Source organism: Leucopleurus acutus, assembly GCF_964270905.1.
Source record: "Leucopleurus acutus genome assembly, chromosome: 1".
Taxonomy (NCBI): Eukaryota; Metazoa; Chordata; class Mammalia; order Artiodactyla; family Delphinidae; genus Leucopleurus; species Leucopleurus acutus.
The window spans coordinates 74024422-74050019 of NC_139142.1; the positions used below are offsets into that span (position 1 = coordinate 74024422).

The window sequence follows — 25598 nt, forward strand, 5'->3', positions numbered from 1 at the left end:
TGCCACCAGTGTGGCCAGTCCAGTTGTTTACAGCTAGTATCTGTTCTGATTGGTTAGTGCCCATGCTGTACCTGCTGTATCTGTGGTTAAATGTTTTGATTATCACCCATGTGGTGAGAAAGAACTTCCTGGTGTTGAAAGTGTTAGCAATGACCTGGGTTTCTAGGAGAGGTTGCAAAGTCTCCATTTTGAGAGATCCGCTATAAAATGGTATCGTCTGCCTAGAGGCAGGGGAACAGCCCCGACCAGTAAACAGCTCCTCCAGTCTCCTAATGCCTTTCTGATCACCGATGAGCTTCTCCCACTCCCCCCAGTGCATCTCCACCCTGCTGATGCTTGTCACCAGCGACATGTACACACTCATCAACTATGTGGGCTTCATCAACTACTTCTTCTACGGCGTCACAATTGCTGGACAGATAGTTCTTCGGTGGAAGAAGCCAGACATCCCCCGCCCCATCAAGGTGCGAGAACCTCCCTTTGGGGCCCCTCCCCCTCCTCCACTGGTTCTAACTAAGCTCAGATTTTTACATCACCTTGTTCTCGCTGCTGACCTCAGCTCATCATCTCCATGAGTGTGGGAGACCCTCTGGGAAGCAAAGGCCATGTGTGAATGGGGCAGCCATTTCCATTCTCCACTGGGGACAGGACCAGAGCAAACTGCAGCTGGAGGAATAGGTTAGATGAAGTGATACTTCCATCCTGTCATTCCTTTGTTTCCTGTGGCTCTAAGTCTTTAAAAAGTCAGCTGATTTTCCCTCGACCTTGTAACCTGACCAGTCTCCTACTCGTCCCTCCAGGTAGCTGGGTTCACTCATGCAATCTCTCCGTCTCATCCCGGAATGAGTTTCCTTCTCCCAACTGCCTCTCCAAATTTTAACCATTTTCCACACTCAAGGACCTCTCTTCCTTGAAGCTTCCCAGTCCACTCCAGCCTTCCGTGATCCTCCCTTTTTAAACTGCTATGGCCCTGCACGTAGTAGGGTGCCTGGTGAAACTCTCGTTTGTACCAGGAATAAATTTGTGATAGGAACAGATGGGAGTGCTCAGAACAACATATGCCAGAGTGCTATGGGTTCTCCTGCAAATTAGAAGACTAGGGTATATCCCTGACCTATTTGAACAATCCTATTCTGGAAACACAGACTAGATGCTTCTAGAAGATTCTGCCAGCTGAGGAGTCGAGGGCTCTCGAAATCGCTCTGCCACTTTCCTACCACTCTTAGAAAGCCTGCTAGAGAGAAGAGGAAGTAGAATAACCCCATCTCCCTACCATACGCATACCCTCTAAGAGGAGAGGAAAGAGGAGAAAGGCAGATGAGTCTAGCGTCCTGAAGACTCTACAGGGGCCTCCCACCTGTGGTCACAAGAGCGGGTGGAGCCCACAGAGTTTGCTTCTTCCTGAAGTGAATAAGGCCCCGGCTGCCTTATGCCACACTAGGTTTCCTGATTTCTCTCGTCTTGGCAGAAACTCCTTGAAACAAATTGGGACTGTCCCTGGTGAGAGGGACGGACATTTGCCACATCCTGCCAGCCGGGGGAGGGGAGCCTGACTGACAGGTCCTCTCCTTCTTGCCCCTCACTCATTTCTCCTGCTCTCCTTCTCCCGAGGACCTCGGCAAACATATATCAATATACCAGCAAGCTCCTCCACCTACACGGGCTTCTCTGGCCGTTACAGGCGCACAGCTGGATGATGAGGCCTTGTTTGATCCCACCTCGGAGGACAACGAGAATTGTCCCCTCCCTAGGCCCCCCCCCACCCCTCTAACTGTCCCACTGCCGACGTTCGCCAGCGTCTGCTGACACAACACTTGCCCCATCAGGGCTCGGGGTGTGGGAGCCACAGAGCTGAGTGAAACCCAGCTTTGCCCTCCAAGCGCTTCCCTGTGGGTGAGGAAGGGGGAAGGTGCCCGGATGCCGGGGGCCGTAGCATCCATGCAGGTAACGGTGCCTCTGATCCACAGGTCAGCCTGCTGTTCCCCGTCGTCTACCTGCTGTTCTGGGCCTTCCTGCTGGTCTTCAGCCTGTGGTCGGAGCCCGTGGTGTGTGGCACCGGCCTGGCCATCATGCTGACAGGGGTGCCTGTCTATTTCTTGGGTGTTTACTGGCAACACAAGCCCAGGTGTTTCAATAAGTTCATTGGTAAGTTGTTGAAGATTCTGAGTGGCTAGAGGGCCCCCTGGTCTGGAAGAGAGTGGTCAGCAGTCTGGCTGGGGAACCCCACCAGGATCGGGAGGCGGGGCCGTAGAGCACTGGAGAAAGGGTCGGGACGGGAGAGGGCAGGTGCCTCCCCAGAGACCTCTGAGGGGAGGAGAACAGCGGATATTTCCGCACAGACCTTAGGCCTGCCAGAGTGGCCATCCTATAGCAGCTGCCCTGGGCTGCGTGGAGACCAGGGGACACCCTAGAATTGGCGGGCGGTGGGCATGGAGCCTTGAGGAGTAGGAGCGGCCAGCAAAAAGGCTGCCCAGAGACGGAGGAGGTAGGTGAGGTGACCGTCTCCTGGAGAGGGAGTCCCCTCACGGCGCTGGCGGCTCAGCTGAGGCCAAATGCTGCGGCAGGAGAGCTGGGAAGGGCCCTGGTCTGGCTGGCCAGGTTGGTTGGACGCTCAGCGCTGATCTGGTTTCTGTGTGGCCTCCTCCTGCAGAGCTGCTGACCCTGGGGAGCCAGAAGATGTGTATGGTTGTGTACCCCAAGGTGGAGGAGGACTCAGGGACAGAGGAGCTACAGGAAGACATGCAGGAGCAGCGGCAGCCCACTGCCCCCAAGGACAAGGACGCAGAGGAGCCCTGAGGACCACCCTCCCCTCTCATGCGGCTTCCCTCCTCCTTCATCCCCCTCTCTGCCCTCCTGCCCTGCCTGGGTCCCCCAAACACACACACACCCCTCTGCCTCTGTCATTCCGGGGTCAGGACCTGGGTGTGGGTGGTGAGAAACTATAAACAAAGATACTGACATTTGTACCCAAAGATCCAGCCTCCTCTCACCCCCAAGGCCTGTGTCTAAAGCAGTGGAGCTTCCGGGGTGCCCTACACGTCCCTCCCTCCTGGGCCCACACCCTTAGTCACTTCCTCAGGAACCTGAGTTCAGGGCTGCCTTCCCTCCCCATTCCTGAGCCCAAGGGAGGCCTCAGCTCCAACAGAAGTGGCAGCAACAGTGAGTCACCTGGGGACAGACTCGAGCAAATCTGTCACCATTAAAGGTCAGCTGAAGAGACCCAAATCCCCCTCCCTTCACCAGTGACCGAAGACATCAGAGGTGATGCTTCCCTCTGCCCCCCTCCCCCCTCCCCCTCCCCTCCTCCCCCCCCCCCCCCCACACACACAGCCTGGGCCTTCTGTGCAGAGTGAGGTTCCTGTCAGGACAGCATCTCCCCACTGACCTAAGGACCAATGTGCAGGAGGACTGCCCCCTCCCCTAACCCCGGCCGGGGTTGTGGAACAGATTGGGAAAGGCTCAGATTGTAGAAACCCAGCCTTGCCCCTGCCTCCTCCCCGCAACTCAGTGCCAAAGCTTCCTGAAGCCAGAAAGCTGCTTATTTCCAATGTAGCAGACATTTCTCTCCTAATGACAAAGCAGCTCCTCTCCTCCTCCCTCCCACCCCCATGGGAAGGAGCCCGCCGCCCTGTTGCCCCCGCAGTGATGCTCCAACACAGCCCCAGGCAGCCAGCTCTGCCGGCAGCCCCATCTTGCCCTTCTCCTCCTCTCTGGACTTTTGCTCCTGGGGTGTGAAGGCTCCCCAAGCCCTTCATGCCTGAAAGTCGAGCCAAATCAGCCTTAAGTCACCTCCCATCCAAGAACTGGACCTAAAAATACCCCCTTATTTCCAGCCCTCTGGTCAGACCTGGCATGAAAAGCCTTCCAGGGAGGGAGGGCTATTTCCCATCTCCCCAGAGGTACCCATCCCATCACCTCGGAGACTGTTTGGGGAGAAAGTGTATTCTGAAGGCCATTTCCTCCCCCAACTCAGATCACCCCTCCCTCCTTTCTGCTCACACCACTGTCCCGTCTGGACAGCCTCCAGGACAGGATGAGAGGACAGTGGCAGAAGGTACCCACTTTGGAGGCTCTCGGAAAAGCCCGTTCTCTATGGTTTGCTGACTTGTGGCCATCCTGTCCTGCAGGCAGGAAGCTACCATTCCCTGTGCTCCAAAGAAGGTGCTGGTGTTTGCCCTGGGCCCTTGCAGCCTCCTAGCCACACCTGTTGTGCTAAGGACTGGGATTCTTTTATCCCAAGCAGGAGTCCCCCCCTTCCCCCAACTCCCTATCCTGTCTGCTGAAACTGGAAAACCTGGGGAGTCCTCCTGGCCTACTTGGGTCTCCCAGCTTCCCACCCAGCCTGCTTGAGCCTGCATTGGTAAGATGCGGGTTTGGTCCGAGTTGTGGTCCCTTCAGAGTGGACTCCAGGCAGACTGGGGCTGGCCCCTGGAGGATCAGGGGACCATCCTCTTGTTCCCTCTTCTCATTCCTCCAACCTTCAATTATTGTTTTTTTGTAAAGTGGATGCCTTACTTTTTGGATAAATATTTTTGAAGCTGGCATTTATATTTCTTTTGGATTTTTAAGGTTTTGTTCTTTTTTTTTTTCAGGGAGGGTTTTAGTTACAGCTGGATAATAATCTTCTGTCTTTGAGTTGGTTTAGGTTTTAGTTGTGTGTTTTGTTTTGTGAGGGTTTTTTTTTTTCTGTTGATGTAATAAAATTTTAAATGGAAATGAAGTTGGTGGTGTTAATAATTCAATGACCTTCCAAGACAGAGTCTCCAGGCACTTCCTGTCTCTGTCAGGAGGGAGGTCTTTGGTTGCCAGGTTCCTTCCAGGATGGCATTCCTGAAAGTCCTTGCGCTCCATAGCTTCGAGCTGTCCCAGGGCCCAGTGCCAGCGCGTTTTAACAGCTCCCTCTCGTTTTGAACCGAAAACTTTCTCATTGCTTCTGTGAAGTCACGAGTGTTAAGATCCTGCCTATGTATTGTGCTGAGAGCCTGCAAACTATCTGGGAAGAAGAAACTCATCCGTACCCAGGGTGGGAACATGGGCAACAGAGAGACAGCACCAAGCTGAGTGGAGAGAGGCGAAGGCATCAGGAAGGGACAGGCTGAGCCTGTGGAGAGACCCCAGTGGGGGGGGGGGGGGGGGGAGGGATTAGGCAGTTAGGAGAGCACCCAGCTGGATGCCAGGGGCTTGATGGGAGGGACTGGGAGGTGAGGTGGGGTCCACTCAGCTGTCTGAGTGAAAGACTAGGAGGGCTGAGGGATCAGGGAAGAGGAGGAAGCAGTTGAGGTAAGGACAAGTACCTCCTGGCGCTCTGGGTTAATCGCTGGAGGAAGTTGACAGGATTAGTCCTTGCTTGGAGTCCCTCCTTTGTGGGCAGCCCTCCCGGCTGCCTGTCCTGAGACAGCATCATTCCAGAGCCAGCACTGCTGACAGACATGCGGAGGAAGCAGGGCCGGGGGGCAGGGGGGGTGAGGGGTGTGTTAAGACATCACCCTTCACCATCTGGAACACTGTGAGGACACTAGCAGGCAAGATGCCTCCACTCCCAGTCCCAGCCTGGCCCCAACACGCCTGTTTTGTGGCTGGCGTTCTAGACTGAGGCTGGAGGCTTGCCATTCACAGGGGCACAGACTCTTGGCTCTGAGACCCAGCCCAGCCACCAAACAGCTGTGTGTCCTTGGGCAAGTCAGTTAACCTATTTAGCACTTTTAGAGGGATGAAAAAAGAAGACTGAATCTAATCTCAAAGGGTTCCTGAATCTCCCAGCCCATGGCTGTCCCAAAAGAGTGAGAGCAAACTGGGCAGAGGCCAGTCTTGTGCAAGAGGCCCATCTCCAAGCTTCACATCCCCCTTGGGGATTCCCCCAGTTCCCCAACACACACTTTTCCTTTCCCCAGGCTCCCAGAGGCTTCCTCACGTCACCCCATTCCAGCAAGTCCAGCCCTCCCCAACCTTTCTCAGTCCCTGGAGACACCTGTCCCTGGGGGCCCCCTCTCTTTTGTAAGGTGACACTTGCTGATCTTTTCAACCTGCTCAAAAGGGCAAATGTGGGTCTCTTCCTAGGCAACATGCATTTATTTTTAACCTGGGCCTTTAAGCTGTCTTAACCCTGTCAGTCACTTTAATGTGAGGAATTTCAGATGCTCTGATCTGGGGGAATTTGGGAGCCTTTGGAAGTCACTGAAATCACAGCTGCTTATGCATTCATTTATTAATGTAATCGAACAATAAATATTTCTCTAACCATTGTATCCAGGATTTTGCTATATGCTGTGGGAATAGCAAACTTACTCTTGAATTTTCCAAGTCAGCACAGACTTCAAATATCTTGTGTCACTGTCTCCGTAAGAACACTCATATATGTCAACACACCTGTCCTTAATTTTAGTTCAGGCACTGTGGTCACCCTAGCTGAACAAGTATCTGACCTACCTTTAAGGAGCAAATAGTCTTGGGGGAAAGAAGATAAGAATGCACATGGCACGTATGTGTGCACATCACAGATCACTGCCCACTCTGCTGGGCTGCGCGCGTCTGCAGGCAGGGCTGGACCCGCGCTGCGCAGTGCCTGGGACCTACGTGCAAAAATGCCTGTCCAATTGAAGCTTCAGACAAAGCTGCAGGTAGCGTGTCACTCAGGAGACACAGATACACCCGCAGGGGGGCCGTCAGAGGGCCGGAAGGAGACTGACGTGGCTGAGACCACCTGCTTTCCATACATTATCTTATTCAAAGTTTAATTAAACAACCGACAAAGTAGGCATTACTACTGCCCTTTTACAAGTGAGATTAAGTAACTGGCCCAAGGTCACCGAGTGGTAGGTGACAGGGAGATCTGAGCCAGGTTCTAGCTGACATGCTCGCTGCCTCCCTGTTGGAAGGACTTGGTGAAGGAGGTGGTGTTTGAACTGAGGCCTGTTACAAAGTCATTAAGATACTACAGGGGCTGGGCTTCCCTGGTGGCACAGTGGTTGAGAGTCCGCCTGCCGATGCAGAGGACACGGGTTCATACCCCGGTCCGGCAAGATCCCACATGCCGCGGAGCGGCTGAGCCTGTGCTCCGCAACGGGAGAGGCCACAACAGTGAGAGGCCCGCGTACCGCAAAAAAAAAAAAAAAAAGATACTACAGAGGCTTTGTTTCAGTTAATGCACACAGGTAGCAGCAGCAGCTGCAGGGAGAAAATGATCCTGCTGACCAGGGGACCGCGGGGGGGGCTTCCATCCGCTCCGGAGCAACCCCGCACAACCCAAGAATCCCCCAGCCCTTGACTAGCACTGCCCTCCCTACCCCCTTCCCCTCCAGCGCCCCCTCCTTCCCTAACCAGACGTCCAGAGCGCCCCGGTTACTGGGAAACGCGGCAACGTCAGCCAGAGAGGTGAGGGGCCGAGATCACTTATCTCTTCCACTGCGGAGCTCCGAGCGTTCTCATTTCCTGCCGGCCTATCTGCACACCTCCCTGCTTCCTCCAGCCCCGGCTCGCCCGCTCCTGACGCAGTCTCCCCCTCCCACAGGGTGCCGGACTGAGGGCAAAGAAAGCTCTCTGAGTCACACAGCTCCCCCTTTCCCTAGCCCTTCTTCCCCGGGGGGTTTTAAGAACTAGACCCCTGCCCTTCCCCCCCACGTCAGCGCCACAGCCTTGCCTGACCTTGGGTGGCCGCCTCTCAGCCTCGTTTTCCTCCTTTATAAAGCAAGGATAAGTACACCGTCTATCTTGCTTACTTTCCTATCTGATTCACAGGGAAATGGTCTGCAAGGAAAAGGGTATGTTTCAATGACTGAAAAAGCCTAACACCGGAAAATGCAAGGCCTTAACTATCATCACTAGTTCATCGTCAGGGAGTGAACAGAATTCCTCCTCACTGAGACAAGGGCCTGACCCTGGTCCTCTCCGCCTGCCCACTCTCCCTGTAACTGCACTGCAAGACCCCCATCTCGACCATGTTTCCTCTTCCTCCTTCCGGGCGTCTTGCCCTTGCCAGGGCTGTGGGAGGCTGCCCTCTGCCGGTTCACCTGATTCCTGACCGCAGTGGCCCCTCAAATCCTGAATTTTGGGCCAATATTACCACCTGGTGTTTAACTGAGGCACTGCTGCCAAACTGGTGCAGCTCAACTTTGGTACCTGTTTGCCACAGCGTCCTCTGAAATGGAGAGAAGGCAGAAATCTCCCGGTCTGGGACCTGAGATCTGTCTCCTGGGTGCAAGCGGACTTCCTCAGGCCAGGTCAGGGCTTTCAGAGAAAATACCTCAAGCTATGCACAGAGAGTGGGGGGGTGGGGAGGGAGGAGGGAGGAATGCTAAATAGCATTTAGCTTTTAGCTATTTAGCTAAATTATTAGCTCAATGCTAAATAATTGCCTGATTTGCAGGCCGCCCTGTCTCTGTCTGCATACTTTATTTTAGCATCCAATGCTGTACACAGCCCCTCGGCATTTGCACCACTGAGGCCTGGCCCTTGTTGTGCCCGACTTACAAAACTTCTGGCCTCCACAGGGCGCTCACAGCTTTTGCTGGTGACAAAAGAGCCAGTGACACATTTCTGTGTGTCCTTTCCTTCTCACTGTACCTATAGTCCCTTTTGCAGATGAAGTGCAACAGGTAAAAGCAGGGCCACAGCGGTACCTCTGACAGGAGGGAGTGGGTAGTTCCCAGAGGAAAGAGAAAAGGGAAGGGAGAGGGGGCCCCCATCTGAAAGTAAAAGCACAGAGAGCAAGCCATGTGTTTCGCCTGGAGACCCTGAAACAGAGCCCCAGGAAGAGGTGATGACAAAAGAGAAGGCTTCTCAAGCCTCACAAGAGGAAGTGGACCCAAGAGAGGTCAGAGAACGGCCATGCAGAAGGAAAAAGAGCAAACTGAACTGCTGCGAGCGCCTGAGCCCTGCGGCACAGGAAACGGGCAGAGCCCTCAGGACCCGGCTGGGGCAGAGCGCCAGCCCGAGGCTCTGGCAGTGCAGGCCAGGGGCCGGAGCCACCGGAGGAGTGCAGCTGTCAGTTCCTGGGGCTGCCAGGGTCTGGGGCACAGGGCCCAAGCCCTGACCAGGTGCCTCAGCTGAGCCTGGGCAGTCAGGGATGGTGCCAGGCTGCTAGAGCTAGCCGGGGCTGGAAACTCGTGAGGGCTTGGGCTGTTACACAGACCCTGTGCAAAAACCTAGCAAAAAGAGGCTGCTCTGCACCATGAGACAAGCCCTAGTGTATGACTTGGTCCCAGACATCACTACTTCCTAAGCCCCTCAAACAACACCCCGTGGCTTGCACCCAGGAGAGTGGCTCGGAGAGGTGGGGCTACAAAAAGAACTGAGTGGCCCTGGGGGTAGGTGGAGACCAGCACTGTAGGGGGGGACTGTGAGGGAGGGAGGCGTGTCCAGGGAGGAGCTCAGATCAGGCTGGGGGTCAGCACTGGAAGAGGGTTTTCTCTGTTCCTTCTGACTGGGCATTCATTCTGCACAGGACTTTTTGGAAGTTGGAGGGAGGAGGATACTCAGAGTAAGGTGTTGCCCTCAAGGAGGATTCTGGAATCCCCTGGATTTGACAGGGAGGGGGAGGCATTCCCAGAAGAATCAGCTCCTGGGCACCTCAGAACCCTGGCTTGGAGCCTAACCAGAGTACCCCCAACTGCTTAAATAGGCCAGGGGCCCCATTTCTTTAAAGCCTGCATCCCTCCCTCTGCGGTGCGCCCTGCCCCTCCCTGAGTCACCCCAGGGAGAGCTGGGGGAAAAAAGGGAAGAGAAAAGAGGCATTGACTACAGAGGAAGGAAAAGGAAACAGCAGAAGAGGGAGGAGAGAAGCCACACAGGAGTGGGTGACAGCGGAGATCGGAGAGGGCAGATCTAGGGCAGGGGGAGACAGCAAGCCGAGCATCCCAAAGGGTGCCCCAAGAGCAAGGCGGCCAGGGGCGGGGAGCCGAGGGGGCCGGCCGGCCATGTCCCACGGGACCTACTACGAGTGCGAGCCCCGGGCTGGCCAGCAGCCACTTGAGTTCTCAGGGGCCCGAGTGGGGCCTGGGGAGCTGGGGGACATGTGTGAGCATGAGGCGTCCATCGATCTGTCTGCCTACATCGAGTCTGGGGAGGAACAGCTCCTCTCTGACCTCTTTGCTGTGAAGCCGGCACCTGAGGCCCGAGGCCTTAAGGGCCCTGGAACCCCTGCCTTCCCCCACTACCTGCCGCCTGACCCGCGGCCCTTTGCCTACCCTCCACATACCTTCGGCCCCGACAGGAAGGCCTTGGGGCCTGGCATCTACAGCACCCCAGGGAGCTACGACCCCAGGGCTGTGGCTGTGAAGGAAGAGCCTCGGGGGCCCGAGGGCAGCCGGGGGGCCAGCCGCAGCGGCTACAACCCTCTGCAGTACCAAGTGGCGCACTGTGGGCAGACGGCCATGCACCTGCCCCCGGCCCTGGCAGCACCCAGCCAGCCCTTGCGCGTCCTCAAGGTAAGAGTGGCTCAATTCTCCTCCCCACCACCCAGGGTCTGGAGGGAGGCCCGTGTGGATGGGGTCTGTGTGTGGTGTTGCTCTGTGAAATCGACCCACCACAAGCCCTCTGTGTTCGCCACCCAGTCGTAACCCCTCTTGGCTTCTCTGTGAATTCACTCCCCCGCCGATCCCCACTGTGTGACCGGAACCAATGTGTCCTGCAGTCCCTGTGACCAGCTGACCTGCTCTGATCTCAGCACGCCCCCTTCCCAGTTTCTCCGCTGCCCACCAGCTCCCTCCTCTTGTTTCTGTGTCACCTCCTGCTTCTAGAAGAGGAAATGCCTGCTGATGATAGAACTGGAGACTCAAGATAGATGGAAGGAAAGTGTCCTCAGAGAGTGTGGGGACATGAAAGGGAGTTTGGGTCAGAGCAGAGGACACTGTACGTCTGGCAGGGCAGTGGCTGTTCTACTGGGGGCCAGGAGCTGGCTCTGAATCCCACATCCCTCTGACGCTCCAAGTGTGCTCTGACCACTGGGATTCCTGCCCCTTTGCTCTACTTCCCCACAGCCCTCACTCTTGTCCCTCTGTACCTTCCCCTCCAGGCCCCTTTGGCGGCTGCCGCGCCCCCCTGCAGCCCCCTCCTCAAGGCACCCTCACCGGCCGGCGCCTCGCACAAGGGCAAGAAGGCCGTGAACAAAGACAGCCTGGAGTACCGGCTGCGGCGGGAACGGAACAACATCGCGGTGCGCAAGAGCCGGGACAAGGCCAAGAGGCGCATTCTGGAGACGCAGCAGAAGGTGCTAGAGTACATGGCCGAGAATGAGCGTCTGCGCAGCCGCGTGGAGCAGCTGACCCAGGAGCTGGACACCCTTCGCAACCTCTTCCGCCAGATCCCTGAGGCCGCCAACCTCATCAAGGGTGTAGGGGGCTGCAGCTGAGCCCGCCTGGCAGACTGTGGGCACCAGCCCCCGGGGCTCAGCCTGACCCTGGGGACCCTCACCCTAGAGGCCCCACAGGCCGAGTCAGAGACAAAGACCATGGACAAATGGCAGCGGGGGGGCAAGACAAGGAGGAGGGCGGGCCCCAGCATAATGATTCTGTGGCTGAATAAAACTGCGCTATGGCACAGTGCTGGGGCTGTACAGTGGGCCCGTGTGTGTGTGTGTGTGTGTGTGTGTGTGTGTGTGTGTGAGTGAGAGAGAGATGGGGGACTCCAAAGGTAGGGAATGCACGAGGCTAGGCCTGCATACCTCTTGATTCCAGGCCCAAATAAACATTCGGGAAATTCAGCAGACAAGCTGCCCACAGCTCTCCCACAGTGCACCGCACAGCCAGGCCCTGTATCTCTCCCTCTGCTCTTCTCTCCCTCCACCCAGCCCACCCCACAGGACCTGGAGCAGCCTTTGGACACTCCCCTAGCAGAGCTCTGTGGCTCACAGGGAGATCCCAGCACCTCCAGTCCTGCCTGCCTGGGCCTGCTGACCCCAGCCCTGCTCTATCTCACCTTGAGGTATAGGTCTGGGAGTTCCTGCCCCAGGAGATCAAGGGAAAATTCCAGATGGCTCTGATGTATTTATGGTCCCTTAGCTCTTGATCCGGGACTCAATCCCTTCTCCACAGTTCCCAAACTTCAGTCTGCCAGACTGACAGACCCCCATGCCTCCAACCCACTCGCTCCCACCCTTGTCCCTCGTTCCCTGGGCCTTCGGTTCCCTAAAGAATCTGAGTGCTTGGGGGACAAATTAGTTGGGAAAGGCCTTGAGACCTGTTCGTATACGAGAAACTTGGTAATGAGGAGGATGACAACGCACCTGTGCAGTGAAACCCCATGTGGAAAACAGTTTTTTTCATAGAACTCTAGCCTGAGAGCCATAAGAGGGCAGTGCTTGACAGCCTCAGTTTGAATTTCCCTCTGCTACTTTCTAGCTGTGTGACCTCGTGCCAGTTACTTCTCTCTGTGCCTCAGTTTCCTCATCTGCAAAATGGGAGCACTAGTAATGCTGTACGTTCATAGATAAACAAGGCCTGGCATACGGTGAGCACAAATACTTGTTATCACTCCCTTTTGCTAGAACTGAAAGGACCTCAGAGATCTCATCTAAACTTCTCATTTTGCAGGTGAGGAAACTGAGGTCTCAGACAGGGAAGGGACTTACCCAGAGTCTTGCAATGGGTCAGAGGCAGAACCAAAATTAGATCTGTAAAATCACAGATCTCAAGAGGGGCTGGAAGAGACCTCAAGAGATCATCTGGTAGGCTTTGCCCTCAGACAACAAGATAGTATAGGCCACATTTAATAGATAAAGCAGTCGAGAGCCGAGGGAATAAGCGACATTCTCCGGAAGCTCACCCAGGTGAGCTTTGCTGTCTCCACACGCACACCTGTCTCTACTTCGCCCTCACACCCTCCCCTCGGAGGCATATGGAACAGTGTGGGGCCAGAGTCAGGGACGCGAGACACAACATGAGCTGGTTAGAGTCTCTCCTAGGCCACCAATGACTTATAGGCCACTGCTGAGAAAGCAGTGTTAGACACCAAGGAATAACCTTCTGAGAGGGAGAGAGACTGGGTCTGGATCCTCCCGGTCCGCTCTCTCTCCCCGCACCTCCACCTCCCCAGTGTCAGAGCCTTCCCACATTGAGGACATCCGGGTGTACCACGCCTGCCTCACCCAGGACTCAGTCTCTTTCCTGCCTTTGCCCCTGTGTCTTTCAGGCACCATCTCCCCTACATCTGTGCTCTAGATACCCCTGCCCCAGGTCTGGTCTGGGCAGACGGATCTGAACCTCACTAGATGGTTTATTCTACCTGAGTTGGGAAGAAAGAGGCACCTGTCTCTGTGGATGCCTGGGAGAATCCCACACCTTCCTTTCAGCCCAGGGGAATGCGTTGCATAAAGGGGGTTTGTACAGAGCACGGTAAGTGACTCAACCTCCGGATTTCCTCCTCGCAGCTCAAGACCACTGCCCCTGGACTTATTTTCAAGGTTCTGGGTGATGGGACCTGGGTTGCTTCAGCGTCAGCCCCAAGCTTCTCTCCCACTGTTCTGAATCGTGTCTCCTCCCAGCCCACAGCACCCGGGGGCTCCTCAGGGCAGGTGTCTGGCACCAGGTCTGGGGAAGATCCACGGCCCCAGCTGAGAGAAGAGAACACCTGGTCCCTGCCTGACGCCGAGCGGCAGGCAAACCTCGATCCTCTGTGGCAGATCATATGCCGGGGAAATGACAGGTAGCCGGAAGTCACACTTTTAACCCTGAGGTTTTAACCTGACCTCAACTGGTTTGGGCCAAGGTAACTTATTCAACAAGTATGTGTTGAGCATCTTTCCTGTGTCAAGCCCTTGCAAGGTGCTGAGAACACTGTGGTGACCAAACTCCTGGCTGAAGGACCCCTCCACCTGTTGTGTTCAGGCAGGGCAGGAGATTGTGGGTGGCAGGAGAAGGAAGTCAGGTGCTTAGCCCCCAACTCCTAGGGACAGGACAGGTAGTCTCTGCAGCTGCCCTCACGGCCTGGGGGTGGTGATGGCTCTCTGCTACTGCTGGAGCTTACCACTTCTGCAGCTCTCCCTTAAGCCTGACCATTCACACCTCGATACATTCATGAATTACCCCCTCTGAATATGCCTCTTGGGGAAACCTACTAAACCAGCAGAAAGGGAGGTGGCTTTTTGTTTGTTTGCTTTGTTTTGTTTTACTTGTTTATTTTTGGCTGCATTGGGTCTTCACTGCTACACACAGGCTTTCTCTGGTTGCGGCGAGTGGGGGCTACTCTTCCTTGCGGTGCACGGGCTTCTCATTGCGGTGGCTTTCTTGTTGCAGAGCACGGGCTCTAGGCACGCGGGCTTTGTAGTTGTGGTACGCGGGCTTCAGTAGCTGTGGCGCACAGGCTTAGTTTGTTCCGTGGCATGTGGGATCCTCCCGGACCAGGGCTCAAACCCATGTCCCTTGCACTGGCAGGTGGATTCTTAACCACTGTGCCACCAGGGAAGCCCAGAGAGATTGTTTTAGCTGGGGTGGTCAAGGAAGGCTTCTCGGAGGAGGTGACATTGAAGTCGAAACCTTAAAAATGTCCAGGAGGAGGCAGATGTGCCAAACTGGGGGAAAGGAGAGCAGAGGGGTGAGCAAATGCCAAGGCCCCGAGGTGTCCTGGTCCAAAAAGAGAAAGGAAGCCGGGTGAGGCTGGAGAAATGGAAAGCAGGAGGAAGGGTACGCAAGAACACCGCCTCCCTCCCTCCAGGACCGTCGTCATTCCCTCTGCCGGGAGGAGGACCGTCCCTAAGGAGCAGGATCCCCATGCCACGCCGGGCGGAGATGCCACAGGGTCCACAGGGTCCGCGGGGTCCGGAGGCTGCAGAAAGAAGGCACCCCCAGGAAGGGCGGGCAGCCTCACCCCTGCCTGGGGAAGGTACGAGGCCCAGGGCGGGGTCACGAGAACTTTGGAAAACCAGCAAATCAAGGTCCAAACAGCACACACGTGCGTTCCCTTGGCTTTACGATCCACAGCTCGGGCCCACTTTTTCTTCCTGGGCAAAACAGGGGACCAGCATGAGAGTCCTGAGCTGACAGGATCTCAGGCCCCAGGAAAGCAGAAGAGGAGAAGGTAGGATGTTGGAGATACCGCCAAGAGGGAGGAAGCTGCCCAAGGTGAGCCCGCCAAGGTCAGTCCACAGTGGCAGCTTGGCCTTGTGAAAGTCGCTCCCCCTACTCGGTGCGCACCTCCCCACCCCACCCCCATGGGTTGCCACATGCCTGGGCCCCCAGGGCCCCCATCCCAGTGTTGCAAGATCCCGGTTGGGGCTGTGAGGGTGGAAAGGGGCCTCTTCACCTCCACTCCCTACCCTGCCCCAAGCCATGAGGGGACTATGGGATGGAGGGGGCTGTACAGGAGATGCTGAGGCAACAATAGCCAAGGCTGGCCGAGGGCCTGTGCACCTCCTCCAGGCCAGTCACTTCCTATCACCCCCAGCAGGCAGACCTTTCCTCTCAGGACTCAGCGGGGCTGCACCGCAGTGGGAAGGGCCGGACCTGCACGGGACTCCAGGCTGCCTCTATCAGCTGCTGCTATAAGCAGATCTGGCTTGGCCCCAGAAAAACTTCCATGAGCAGCTCATTGAGAAGGCCCATCAGAAGTCCCCTGAGACTACCCCATGGGGAAATGATGGGTGTTTTCAGAGGAAAATGGCTGCCCCTGGCCATCAATTCTGACTTCAGGGAGCAGCAGAAGCGTCCTAGGACTTGGGAGAAGGAAGGCTTCCGACTAGGGAGACACCCCCCCTGCAGCGCTGTAACCTCCCCTTCTCTTTTAGAAACATGGATCTGAGCTAGGTAGAGGCAAGCCATACGTAGCATGGATCCCCCCACCCCACAAGCCAAGCTTCACCCCAAAGCCCCAAACTGTCCAAAACCCTATTGCTCCCCACACCTTGCACTGTCACCCCTGCCCAGACCATCCAACCCTGCTGCAATCGGGACGGTTTGCAAAACGCCTGTAGCTCCCGCTTTGTCACCGTCTGAGGTTAGGACTGCACTCGGGAGATAAGCCCAGGCCCCATCCGCCGTCCTGAGTGAGACTGCTGGCCCTGCTGCAATCGGGACGGTTTGCAAAACCCCTGCTGGCGCCAGCTCTGTCACCATCTGAGGTTAGGGCTGCGCCCCAAGATAAAGTCTAGCCCCGCCCACCAGCCCTGCCTTCAAACCTTGCAAGCAGCATGGCCAAGAGACAGAGCTCCAGGGCAGCCCACTCAGGGTCTGGAAGCCTTAACCAGACTCAGGGTGAGGACCCCTTCTTCCTGGTCCTCTCTCACCTCCTCCTCTTCATCCCCAGCCTCACCTTTGCACACTGCCCTCAGCACCATCCTTTCCCCTCACTCTCCATCTACCCTTCTCGATTCCATCTTCCGTCCTCACCCTCCCTCCTCCCTCACCTCCATCCTGCCTTCTCATCACACTCATTTATTCATTCATTTGCTATAAAAATACTTAATAACCCCTGCTCCAGGCACCTTGCTTGTTATAGGAGCTACAGGATAAGCAAGGAGGACAGTCCCTGCCCTTGCGGGGCTTAGAAATTCATGAGGGGGACAGACAAACATACCACCACAAATAAATAGATCATTCTAAATTGCAGGCAGTGCTACGGGGCAGAAGTAAAGAGTGACTGTGACAGATATTAATAAGGGAACCTGATTTAAATGTGAGGGTCAGGAAAGGCTCTTTGAGGAAGTAACATGTAAGCAGATGTCTCAAAGGTGAGTAGGAGTCAGTCTGGCAGAAAGTGGGGCTTCCCAGCAGAGACAGCAGCTCTGCCTAGGCCCCAAGCAGGTCCTTCCCGGCCATTGACAGAGGCTGGGGTTGAGGGCAGACTAGACTGAGGGGGAGAGGTGAGGTCAGAGAGGGGCTGAAGCCAGATCTCGCTCAAGGGGATGCAGAGCATCAAAGGGAGGAAACACCTTCCAAAGGAAGAAGACATTTCCTCTCTCCTAAGGTGAAAGAGAAGAGATGCAGCAGGCGCAGATACAAACAGGTCTGTAGCCCGCTGAGGTTGTTCCCGTCTCGTGGCTTCTATTTTTACCATGAAAGAAGAGGTGACTGCAAGTGACTGAGCAGGAAGCTCTGAGAAAGGCTTAAAGGTGTAAAATCCCAGCTTCTGAGAGTGGAATCGGGAGCTGAGATTACTGGCTTGGAAGCGGTCAGTCGAAGTCTAAGATGACAATTTTAGGCGACAACAGTCTGTTGTCTCTGGAGGGACTTCCTTCAGTGGTCCTTAGCTGCTCGGGAGCTAGTATGGACAAGACAGATGTTGGGTTCATCTGGGCGTGGGGCTCACCCAGGGAGGCAGGATGGACGGGACAGACAGGGAAGGGGAGGGATTTCGTGGTGAACCTGGAACTTAGGGCGGATAAGGAGAGGTGAAGAGACAGGAAGGGCCAGTGGTTCTTCAATGAGCTTGTAGAACAGCAGCAGTGAGCCGGCTTGAGCAAACAAACCATAAGGAAAGGAGATCATATCAGAGAGTGGGATGTTTGATTCAGTTATTTCATAGTTACTGCAGTTTCTGGTGATGATAAGGCCTGGGTCTGACCCTGGGGGTGGCCTGCTAAGGTGGATGAGAAGCATGTAAGAGATGAGAGGGTGAAGGAACTGAGAAGTGGCCACGCTGGATGGAGTATCCAGATGGATGATGACATCACTTGGACGACTGCCTTGCTCAGCCCCATCCTCTTTCCACAACCCCCGTCCCACATCCCACATCCTCTCATTCACTCCACCCCCCATTAACATCCTCTTCCCTAATCCCTAGTTTCCTACCTCCACATCCTCTTTCTCATCTCCATCCTCATCCTCTCAAACCCTAGCGTCTCTTAACACCTTCATCCTCTCCTTACCCCATTCTCACTCTTCATCCTCATCTTTCTCATCCTGTTCCTCTCAGCACTTTATTTCTCCTCCACACTGGGCACTTGAAAAGCACTATTGCACGGTGGGTTAAAGCCTGTGCCCAGGAGCCTATCGACGTGGGCTCAAATCCCACGTATACTGCCTGCCCACGTTGCCTCGCTTGTAAAAATAGGGTAATAATAACACCTACCACATAAGGTTGTCAAAAGAATTACCTGAGTCTAAAGTGCTTGGAACAATGTCTGGGCTCGATACCATCATTGTTATCCTCCCCCTCTACTTGCCTCATTGCACCCTTCTCCATCTTCTCACCTCCATTATCCCTCTGTACCTACTTCATATTTCTTCTGAGAGGCAGAGATGAATCAGGCTCAGCCCCTGCCCATGGTCTGGTAGGGAAACAAGCACAAAAATAAATGTCAGGGACTTCCCTGGTGGCGCAGTGGTTAAGAATCCACCTCCCAATGCAGGGGACACGGGTTCGAGTCCTGGTCCAGGAAGATCCCACATGCCGCAGAGCAACTAAGCCCATGCGCCACAACTACTGAGCCTGCGTTCTAGAGCCTGTGAGCCACAACTACTGAGCCCACGTGCAACAACTACTGCAGTCTGCGTGCCTAGAGCCTGTGCTCCGCAACAAGAGAAGCCACAGCAATGAGAAGCCCACGCACCGCAAGGAAGAGTAGCCCCCACTCGCCGCAACTAGAGAAAGCCCGCTCGCAGCAACGAAGACCCAACACAACCAAAAATCAAATAAATCAATTTATTTAAAAAAAATGTCAGGAGAATGTAATAAGTGCTACTTCAAAGATGTGAAAGAAATGCTTTCGGAGATCAGAGGATATGCAAACTCTGCCTGGGGGGAGTAAAGAAAAGTCTCAACAGGCAGATAAACCTCTCAGCTGTATCTCGAAAGATGAGGAAGGATTTGCCTGGCAAAGGCAGGAAAGAGGTATTCCAGCCAAAGGAACACGAGGTGTTTCTTGTGCCGCTTCTGGTAGAAGGTCTGAAGTTCTGCAAGCTGGTGTGAAGTTAGGATGAACCCCTACCCCGGCAGGGGCACGCCCTATCCCAGTAAGGCCACAAGGGGGCAGCGAAGCATTAAGAGAGGTGGAGGATGGGGGCCCAGAAAACCTCAAGAGAGCCTCACAGACCTCCAATCCCTTGGGCAAGCCCTGACCGGGAGGGTTTTCCCCAGACTGGGCCGGCCCAGCCAGGAAAAAAAAAAAAAAAGAAAAAAGACTCTGACACTTGGAGAAAAAGACTGGGTTTGTCTTAGAAAAAGAATAAAAGTCCTCTTAGTATGTCCTCTAACACATGTTGGTAAGAGCAGAATAATTCCTCACTGAGTTGAAAGTGTCTGTGGAATACATCCTCTTGACTTAGTATTTACCATGGTCTAGACACTGTTCTTGGCACTTTACAAATCTTCACTTTCTCATAACAGCCCTATCAGGTGAAGTACAGTCACCCCCCTTTTGCAAGTGGGAACACTGAGGCATTGGGCCCAAGTTACACTGATACAAAGCAGCAGAGTTGGTTTGGCTCCAGAGTTTGGAGGCCTCCCTTGCAAGGGGTAGCTCCAGCCACAGCCCTAGTGTGTAAAAGCATAAAACCCAGCCCTCCCAACGCCCCCCGCCCCCTGGAAGTCAGCAGTCCTCTAAACTCTAGTCCTTGTCCATCACTAACGAGCTCTGTTCCCTTACGTCACTTCACCCCTGACCGGCATCTTCAAAAGCTAAATCATGGGGTTAAGCTCTGTTCCTTCACCCACAAACTGGTGAGTAGGCTCTCTGGGCTGTGCTGAGTGCCGTGGATACCAAGATGGGTGGGAAACAGGCTTGAGGGACTGTGGGATGTGGAGGGGGAGCCTCGGAGCTACAGTTACAGCAGAGGATGACAAGCTAGGAGGCAGGGGAGAGGCTCCTCCCGCCTCTGGCCGGTGTGGAATTTGGGCAGGAGGTGTTAAGAAAGGCTTCCCAGAGTAATTACAGGGAAGGTAGGAATTAGCCAGACAGGCAGGGAAGGAGGGTATCCAGGCAGGGGAAAGAGGATGCGAAAGCACAGCATGAGCAGAGAAAGCAAAGGGTGTGCTAAGAGCTCAGTCAGAACATCTTTGAACATCTATTAATGCCAATTTTCAGAGTTTACTTCTCCTCCTGACGTGCCAATAAGCAGCTTCTGCGAAGCCTCACAGAATGTGCTAACACAAGGGCCTCTCACAGGAGGTGGTAGCCAACCCACAGGTGTTTAAATGGTGAGCGCCTAAGTGCCCTACACAGGTGGAAGAGATGCCTAAAAGCCTTGCAGTTTGGAGTTCACCCAGTTCTGACATGGGGGCTAGTGGAGTGCAAAAGCCTTGTTTGTCCACCTCCAATGAGATAGGCAGGCATCTGTGAAGCAAAGAATGCCCCCCCACACACACACCATTATGTTAACCCCAGTTTTTTAGTTCTGAGAAGGTTCCAAGGTTGTCCACTCAGAATAGCAGAAGAATCAGGCTGAGATTGAAGAGGGATAGGAGAGTTCCTTCATGGATGAGGCAGGCTTCTCTTTGGAAAGGTCAGTTGAGGCCTCAGGAATGAATACTGCCCCCCTCCAGCTCTCTACTTCTGGCACCCCAGGGAGGAGAGGTGGGGGGCTGCAGCTTTGGCCCTTGTAGTAGTTCACATCGGACCTCCTGGCAGGAGCTATAGATTTACTCAACAACACTCAAATATTGACAAAATAACGCAAGCATGGTGGAGGAGCTTTGGAGAGAGATGGTCAAGAGAGGAAAGCCAGAAATAAGTAAGGCGGGGAAAAAGGGAGTAGAAGGCTGGATTCAGGGCAGCCTATGGAAAGATGTTTGCAAGACGTTGCTGCTGCAGCTGCTCCCCCTGGGGGGCTGCCACAAGCAGGTGTCTACATGACAAGACACACGTTTGAGCTTTCTCAGGCCCTGTTTCTCCCGACTTCCCCCAAATTTCCGTTCTTCCTCCCTCACCCTCCCTGGCTCCCAGGATCCTCAACCCCTCCGAATCCAAACCTGCCATATGGGAGATCCTATATCAGAGGGAGCTTGGGGTCCTGAGGGAGGCAGGGTGAGAGGGGGATCCCAAGCCCTGGCGGCAGGGCGAGAGGCTGCTCAGCGGCTCCAGGGTGTCCTAGCAGGTGAGTGGGAGAGCAGAGGGCTCCGGAGGACTGAGGGGCAGAGAGGGCTAGTGCAGCAAGGCCACACAGAAAAGAAACTGACGTCTAGGATGTTGAGGTGAAACTGATCTATCGTCTTGTTAAGCCCCTCCAAGGCAAGGACCCCTGCTTCTGCGTCGAGACCCTGCACAGTACTGCCATGCTGTCTGAGGAGACCCAGACACCCCAAACTACCACAGGTGAGTTCATGTCATTGAGAGTGTATACAATACCTCTTCAGGGATACCCAGAAATGTCTCCAGCTCACCTACAGGTATTCATTCTTGCCAGGTGCAGCCTCTTGAAACCAGGATACCAAGGACAGAGTTGCTTGGGGGCCAAGGTGAGAATGACTTAGCAGATTTGGGGATCTGAAGATCTCTAGCTTGCCTAGATCTCTACAAGACCACCAGCATCAGAATTACTTAAGGTGCTTCTTAACAGTGCCGATCCCTGAGCCCCCTCTCCCCCTGACAATTTATTAAATCAGAGACTGGAGGAGAGCAGGGGAGAAGACTCCCTATTCTAACCGTCCACTAAGCCAGATGTGACATTTCACTCGCTGTCACATCCCTGATGCCCATCTCCATGGTTATGCCTTGTGGCCAGAGCAGGAACCCTCACAGCTAATCCAGCCAGGTGGGTCTGGGGTCCAAAACACTGATTTTCTCCTGTGTGTGTGGGTTGCCCACACTTGCAAGTGCCACCAAGAGGTGAGGTTCAAATCAAATTCCTTTGCCCGGCTCTGCTTCTCAATCTTAAATGTCATGGGAAAGGGTAGGGAGCATACAAGCAGTTTTTATTAAATTGGACTTCCCTGGTGGCGCAGGAGTTAAGAAACCACCTGCCAACGCAGGGGACACAGGTTTGATCCCTGGTCCGGGAAGATCCCACGTGCCGCGGAGCAACTCAGCCCGTGTGCCACAACTACTGAGCCTGCTCTCTAGAGCCCACGAGCCACAACTACTGAGCCCATGCGCCACAACTACTGAAGCCCGCGTGCCTAGAGCCCCTGCTCTGCAGCAAGAGAAGCCACCGCAATGAGAAGCCCGCGCGCCGGGACGAAGAGTAGCCCCTGCTCACCGCAACTAGAGAAAGCCTGCACAGCAACGAAGACCCAACGCAGCCAAAAATAAAGTTAAATAAATAGAAGATTTTAAAATAAATAAAATCCCACAAGTCACGTGGCACAGCCCCCCAAAAAAAATTGTGCTTATTTGGGGTAACTTGGGGCATGTTGATGAAGTTTGGTTGGGGGCTGAAAAACCTCCAAGCCATCCCTTGGTACCACCCCTGCCAAGTTTCCTGGGCCTCCATTTTCAGGAAGACTTCTGCGTTACCCCAGTCCACTCCTTTCCGCCCTCACCTTGTCCTGGCCCATCCACAGCCCTCTATCGTAACCTATGCTGCCTGCTGCCAGCTGGACTCAGAAGACAGGCCCCTTGCTGGTACGATTGTCTTCTGTGCCCATCTCACCAGCCCCAGCCTCAGCCACAGTGACATGGTCATGGTGACTGCTGCATGATGAATAGGAAGAAGCAAACAGGTTGGGGAGGGAGCGAGCACAGGTCACTCAGCTTCCCATGAAGTGGAAGGACCTCCTCAGGGTGCAATAGAAGGTACCTCCAGCTCTAAGAAGAGCTGATTGGGCAGAGGGGCAGAAGAGTGCAGTCCGTCCTACTGTGGTCCCCTTCACTCTGCAGTCATTTGTCCTCAGACCACACTCCATGAACTGCTCCATGCCCTGGGTTTCTCTGGACAGCTCTTCGAGAAATGGAGGGATTGCCCTTCAGGATCCAGAGGTAAATGAGAGGAATGAGGGCAATGTCTCCTCACAACATCAACCAGAGAGAACCACTGTTCTCTCAACAACTCCTTCCTTTCAACTCTTCCTGACACTTCTGAGGTCTCCCTCTCCTCAGATGCCTTCTTCCCTTTCTATACTCAGCGAGAATTGTTCTACAAGTCAACAAGTGACAAGGCGAGATGAGTGGGGACAGCTGCTTCTCACCACAGCCTGGCCCAACACTTGGGACTGCTAGGGGTTTCACCGGGCACTCCCTTGGAAGAAGAGGTGAGGATGAGAACACTTTGGGGTGATGGAAGGAAGAGGGAACGGTCAGGTGGCACTAGCTATCTCCTCCCAAGGGGCCCTTTGTCTTCACAGTGGGAGGCCTGACTACTCCAGAACTGTATAATGACTGCTACCTACGATGGCGCCCAGCACACTCGGCTTGACCCAATCACTCTCGCTGCCTTCAAAGACTCAGGCTGGTACCAGGTCAACCACAGCACTGCAGAGGAGCTATTGTGGGGCTGGGGTGAGAAATAAGGGAGAATTGCAGAGGGCACTCGTGACCCGAGTCAGCTTGTGGGGAGTGAGAGAGGTTGGAAGGGATTATCTGCTGCTAAAGTGTAATTGAAGCTGTGAGCATGGCTGGCCCTGACGGGTCTGGGGGCTTCATTTCTTCTGAGGGCTCTTCTATCTCTCAAGCAGGGTCTGGCCTGGAATTTGGCCTGGTGACCACCTGTGGAAATGGCACCTCAGACTTCTTCTGTACTGGCAAGTGCGTGTGCTGAGGGGCTGCACAGCTGTCAGTGATTCTAGTGTCACTCTACCATCCCCTACACACGGCAGACTGGGCTGCCACTACCTGCACCTGGACAAGGGAAGCTGCTCCTCAGACCTCATGCTGGAAGGCTGATGCAGGTATCAGCTCTTGGCCAATGGGGTGGGTAGACTAGAGAATGGGGAATGAAACCGAGTGGGGCTGGAGAGGAGTCTCCTTCTAAGGCATCTGGACAAACAGTATTCTACCTTCTGCCCTGCCCTTCAGAGTGAATGCTGGAGGAAGGAAAATGGATTCCCACCTGGGGCGGAGAATCCCCATGGGGAGATCTACCATCCCCATAGTTGTTGCTTCCTTGCCAACCTCACTTCACAGATGCTTCCTGGGGACAAGATCAGGCATCCCTCTCAGATCCCACACCTCAAGGAAGCAAACCCCCTGGCCACTGCTACTTACATCAGTGCACAGAGAGGGGAGTGTACAAGGTGCAGGTGGAAGGATCACCCTGGGTCCCATGCCTTCCAGGAAAGGCTATTCAGGTGGGTATCAGAAGTGGAATAGCTGTAGCACACTGGCAAAAAGTTTGGAAGTGCTCTTATGGTAGTACCATCCAATGTGTTTTGATGTTCATTAAATTTTTTATTATTATTGGAGTATGGTTGATTTACAATATTATATTAGTTTCAGATGTACAACATAGTGATTCAATATTTTTATAGATTATACTCCATTTAAAGTTATTATAAAATATGGGCTCTATACCTTGTGCTGTACAATATATCCCTGAAGCTTCTTTATTGATGTTCATTTATTTTTTACTAAGTACCCTACTGAGTCCATGAATCTGATTTAGAATGTACATTTTCCTTAGAAGGAGGGCTTGAGCAGGTGACTGAGGCTATAACTATACCCTGCTACATATTTCTTTGTAGATACCTGGGAACAATGGCCATCTCTTCTGTCCCTGGGGTTGGCTCTGTTAGACAAATGAAGGTACCGATGCTATCAATATTACTTACCCACCTGTAAGTCTTTCAACCTGACCTATTATTTAGCTGGGCCCCCCCAGGCCACTCCCTGGGGAAGGAAGAGGGCGAAGAGCTAACGAAGCAGTTCTACAAGGATCTGGTGAGCACTGGTGGGTAAATCAATGGTTCAGGCTAAGGGTTTATACAGTGGGCCAAGGAGAATGTTCAAGTCCTTTACTTGATAACCCTCCTCTAAAGACCTTCCGTTCATCCCAGTCCCAAGCCTGCACCTGTTTCATGAGATATACGCTTCCAGGGACTATACTTCCATTAAGAGATCCAAACGTCCATTTGGCGCTATTTCCACAGTCTCTTGATTACCACCAGTCTGGTCTTCACTGTGCATATGTGGAAATCCCCTGGCTGCCAAGGGCCTTCAGCTGGTATGCTGCACAGGGCCCTGACCCTGACTCCCTGGAAGAAACCTCTAGAAGTATATTATGGAGGAGCCACCTTTACCATAGAATACAGCAAGTAAGATAACATTCTAAGGAGTTTTCTTTCAAATTCCTGGAATCCAGATATTTGAAACTATATTAAGCACTCATTCATACATACACTGTCCTATACAGTTAATATTTCAGAAAACAAGGATCCCTAACATGGCATTATTCCAGGCCAAATATTACCCCTACATCCCTAGGTTTCTAGTTACCTCAGACCATAATCCTTCCATGACCCACCTCGGTCTGTCCATGGGACTCTGCCTAATGTCACTTATCCTGGTGGTTGCACTGGGAACCATGGCCTATCAGAAACGAGCTACTCTTCAGGTGGGACCTTCTGCCCCTTACCATTCACTAGAGCCCCAAGGCGCAACAGGGGGCCCAGTTGGAGGAATGAGCGAGGTGTGATGTTACCCAGAGCATGACACAGGTTAGGGCAGAGATGATTTCTTAGGGGAAACTGGATGGAAAGTCGATCTATTGTCTATACTTAAGTTCTACTTTTCTCAGAATGCCTCCTTCTGTGTATATCAACATTACACTAGCCTTGCAATGAAAAAAAGGTAAAGACTTACGGTT

At 54.0% G+C, this 25598-nt stretch overlaps 3 protein-coding genes across 3 annotated transcripts in view; all 3 read left to right on the plus strand.

Moving 5' to 3' along the window:
- SLC7A8 (solute carrier family 7 member 8) overlaps nucleotides 1-2796 on the plus strand; it is a gene marked incomplete at its 3' end in the record, with an annotated part of 57013 nt that extends 54217 nt beyond the window's left edge. Inside the window, exons 10-12 of the mRNA XM_082836355.1 lie at nucleotides 315-464; nucleotides 1968-2145; nucleotides 2651-2796. Of these exons, the coding sequence (XP_082692481.1) occupies nucleotides 315-464; nucleotides 1968-2145; nucleotides 2651-2796 (474 nt within the window). The remainder of the gene's footprint in view (nucleotides 1-314; nucleotides 465-1967; nucleotides 2146-2650) is intronic.
- Nucleotides 2797-9911: 7115 nt separating this feature from the next.
- CEBPE (CCAAT enhancer binding protein epsilon) lies at nucleotides 9912-11344 on the plus strand (the record flags this gene model as incomplete). Its single annotated transcript, XM_082833588.1, has 2 exons — nucleotides 9912-10421; nucleotides 11009-11344. 2 exons carry the CDS (start codon nucleotides 9912-9914, stop codon nucleotides 11342-11344), a joined length of 846 nt encoding a protein of 281 aa, XP_082689714.1.
- A 9198-nt stretch (nucleotides 11345-20542) lies between these two features.
- CIROP (ciliated left-right organizer metallopeptidase) lies at nucleotides 20543-25416 on the plus strand (the record flags this gene model as incomplete). The annotated part of the gene is given in 20 exon segments (XM_082850188.1): nucleotides 20543-20686; nucleotides 20688-20721; nucleotides 20724-20961; nucleotides 21092-21143; nucleotides 21147-21175; nucleotides 21267-21318; nucleotides 21545-21688; nucleotides 22363-22485; nucleotides 22693-22777; nucleotides 22920-22988; nucleotides 22991-23049; nucleotides 23164-23296; nucleotides 23473-23542; nucleotides 23614-23677; nucleotides 23681-23707; nucleotides 23813-23933; nucleotides 23936-24084; nucleotides 24478-24514; nucleotides 24615-24673; nucleotides 25378-25416. Coding segments are annotated over 20 exon segments (1728 nt in total).
- Between the last annotated feature and the right edge of the window lie 182 nt (nucleotides 25417-25598).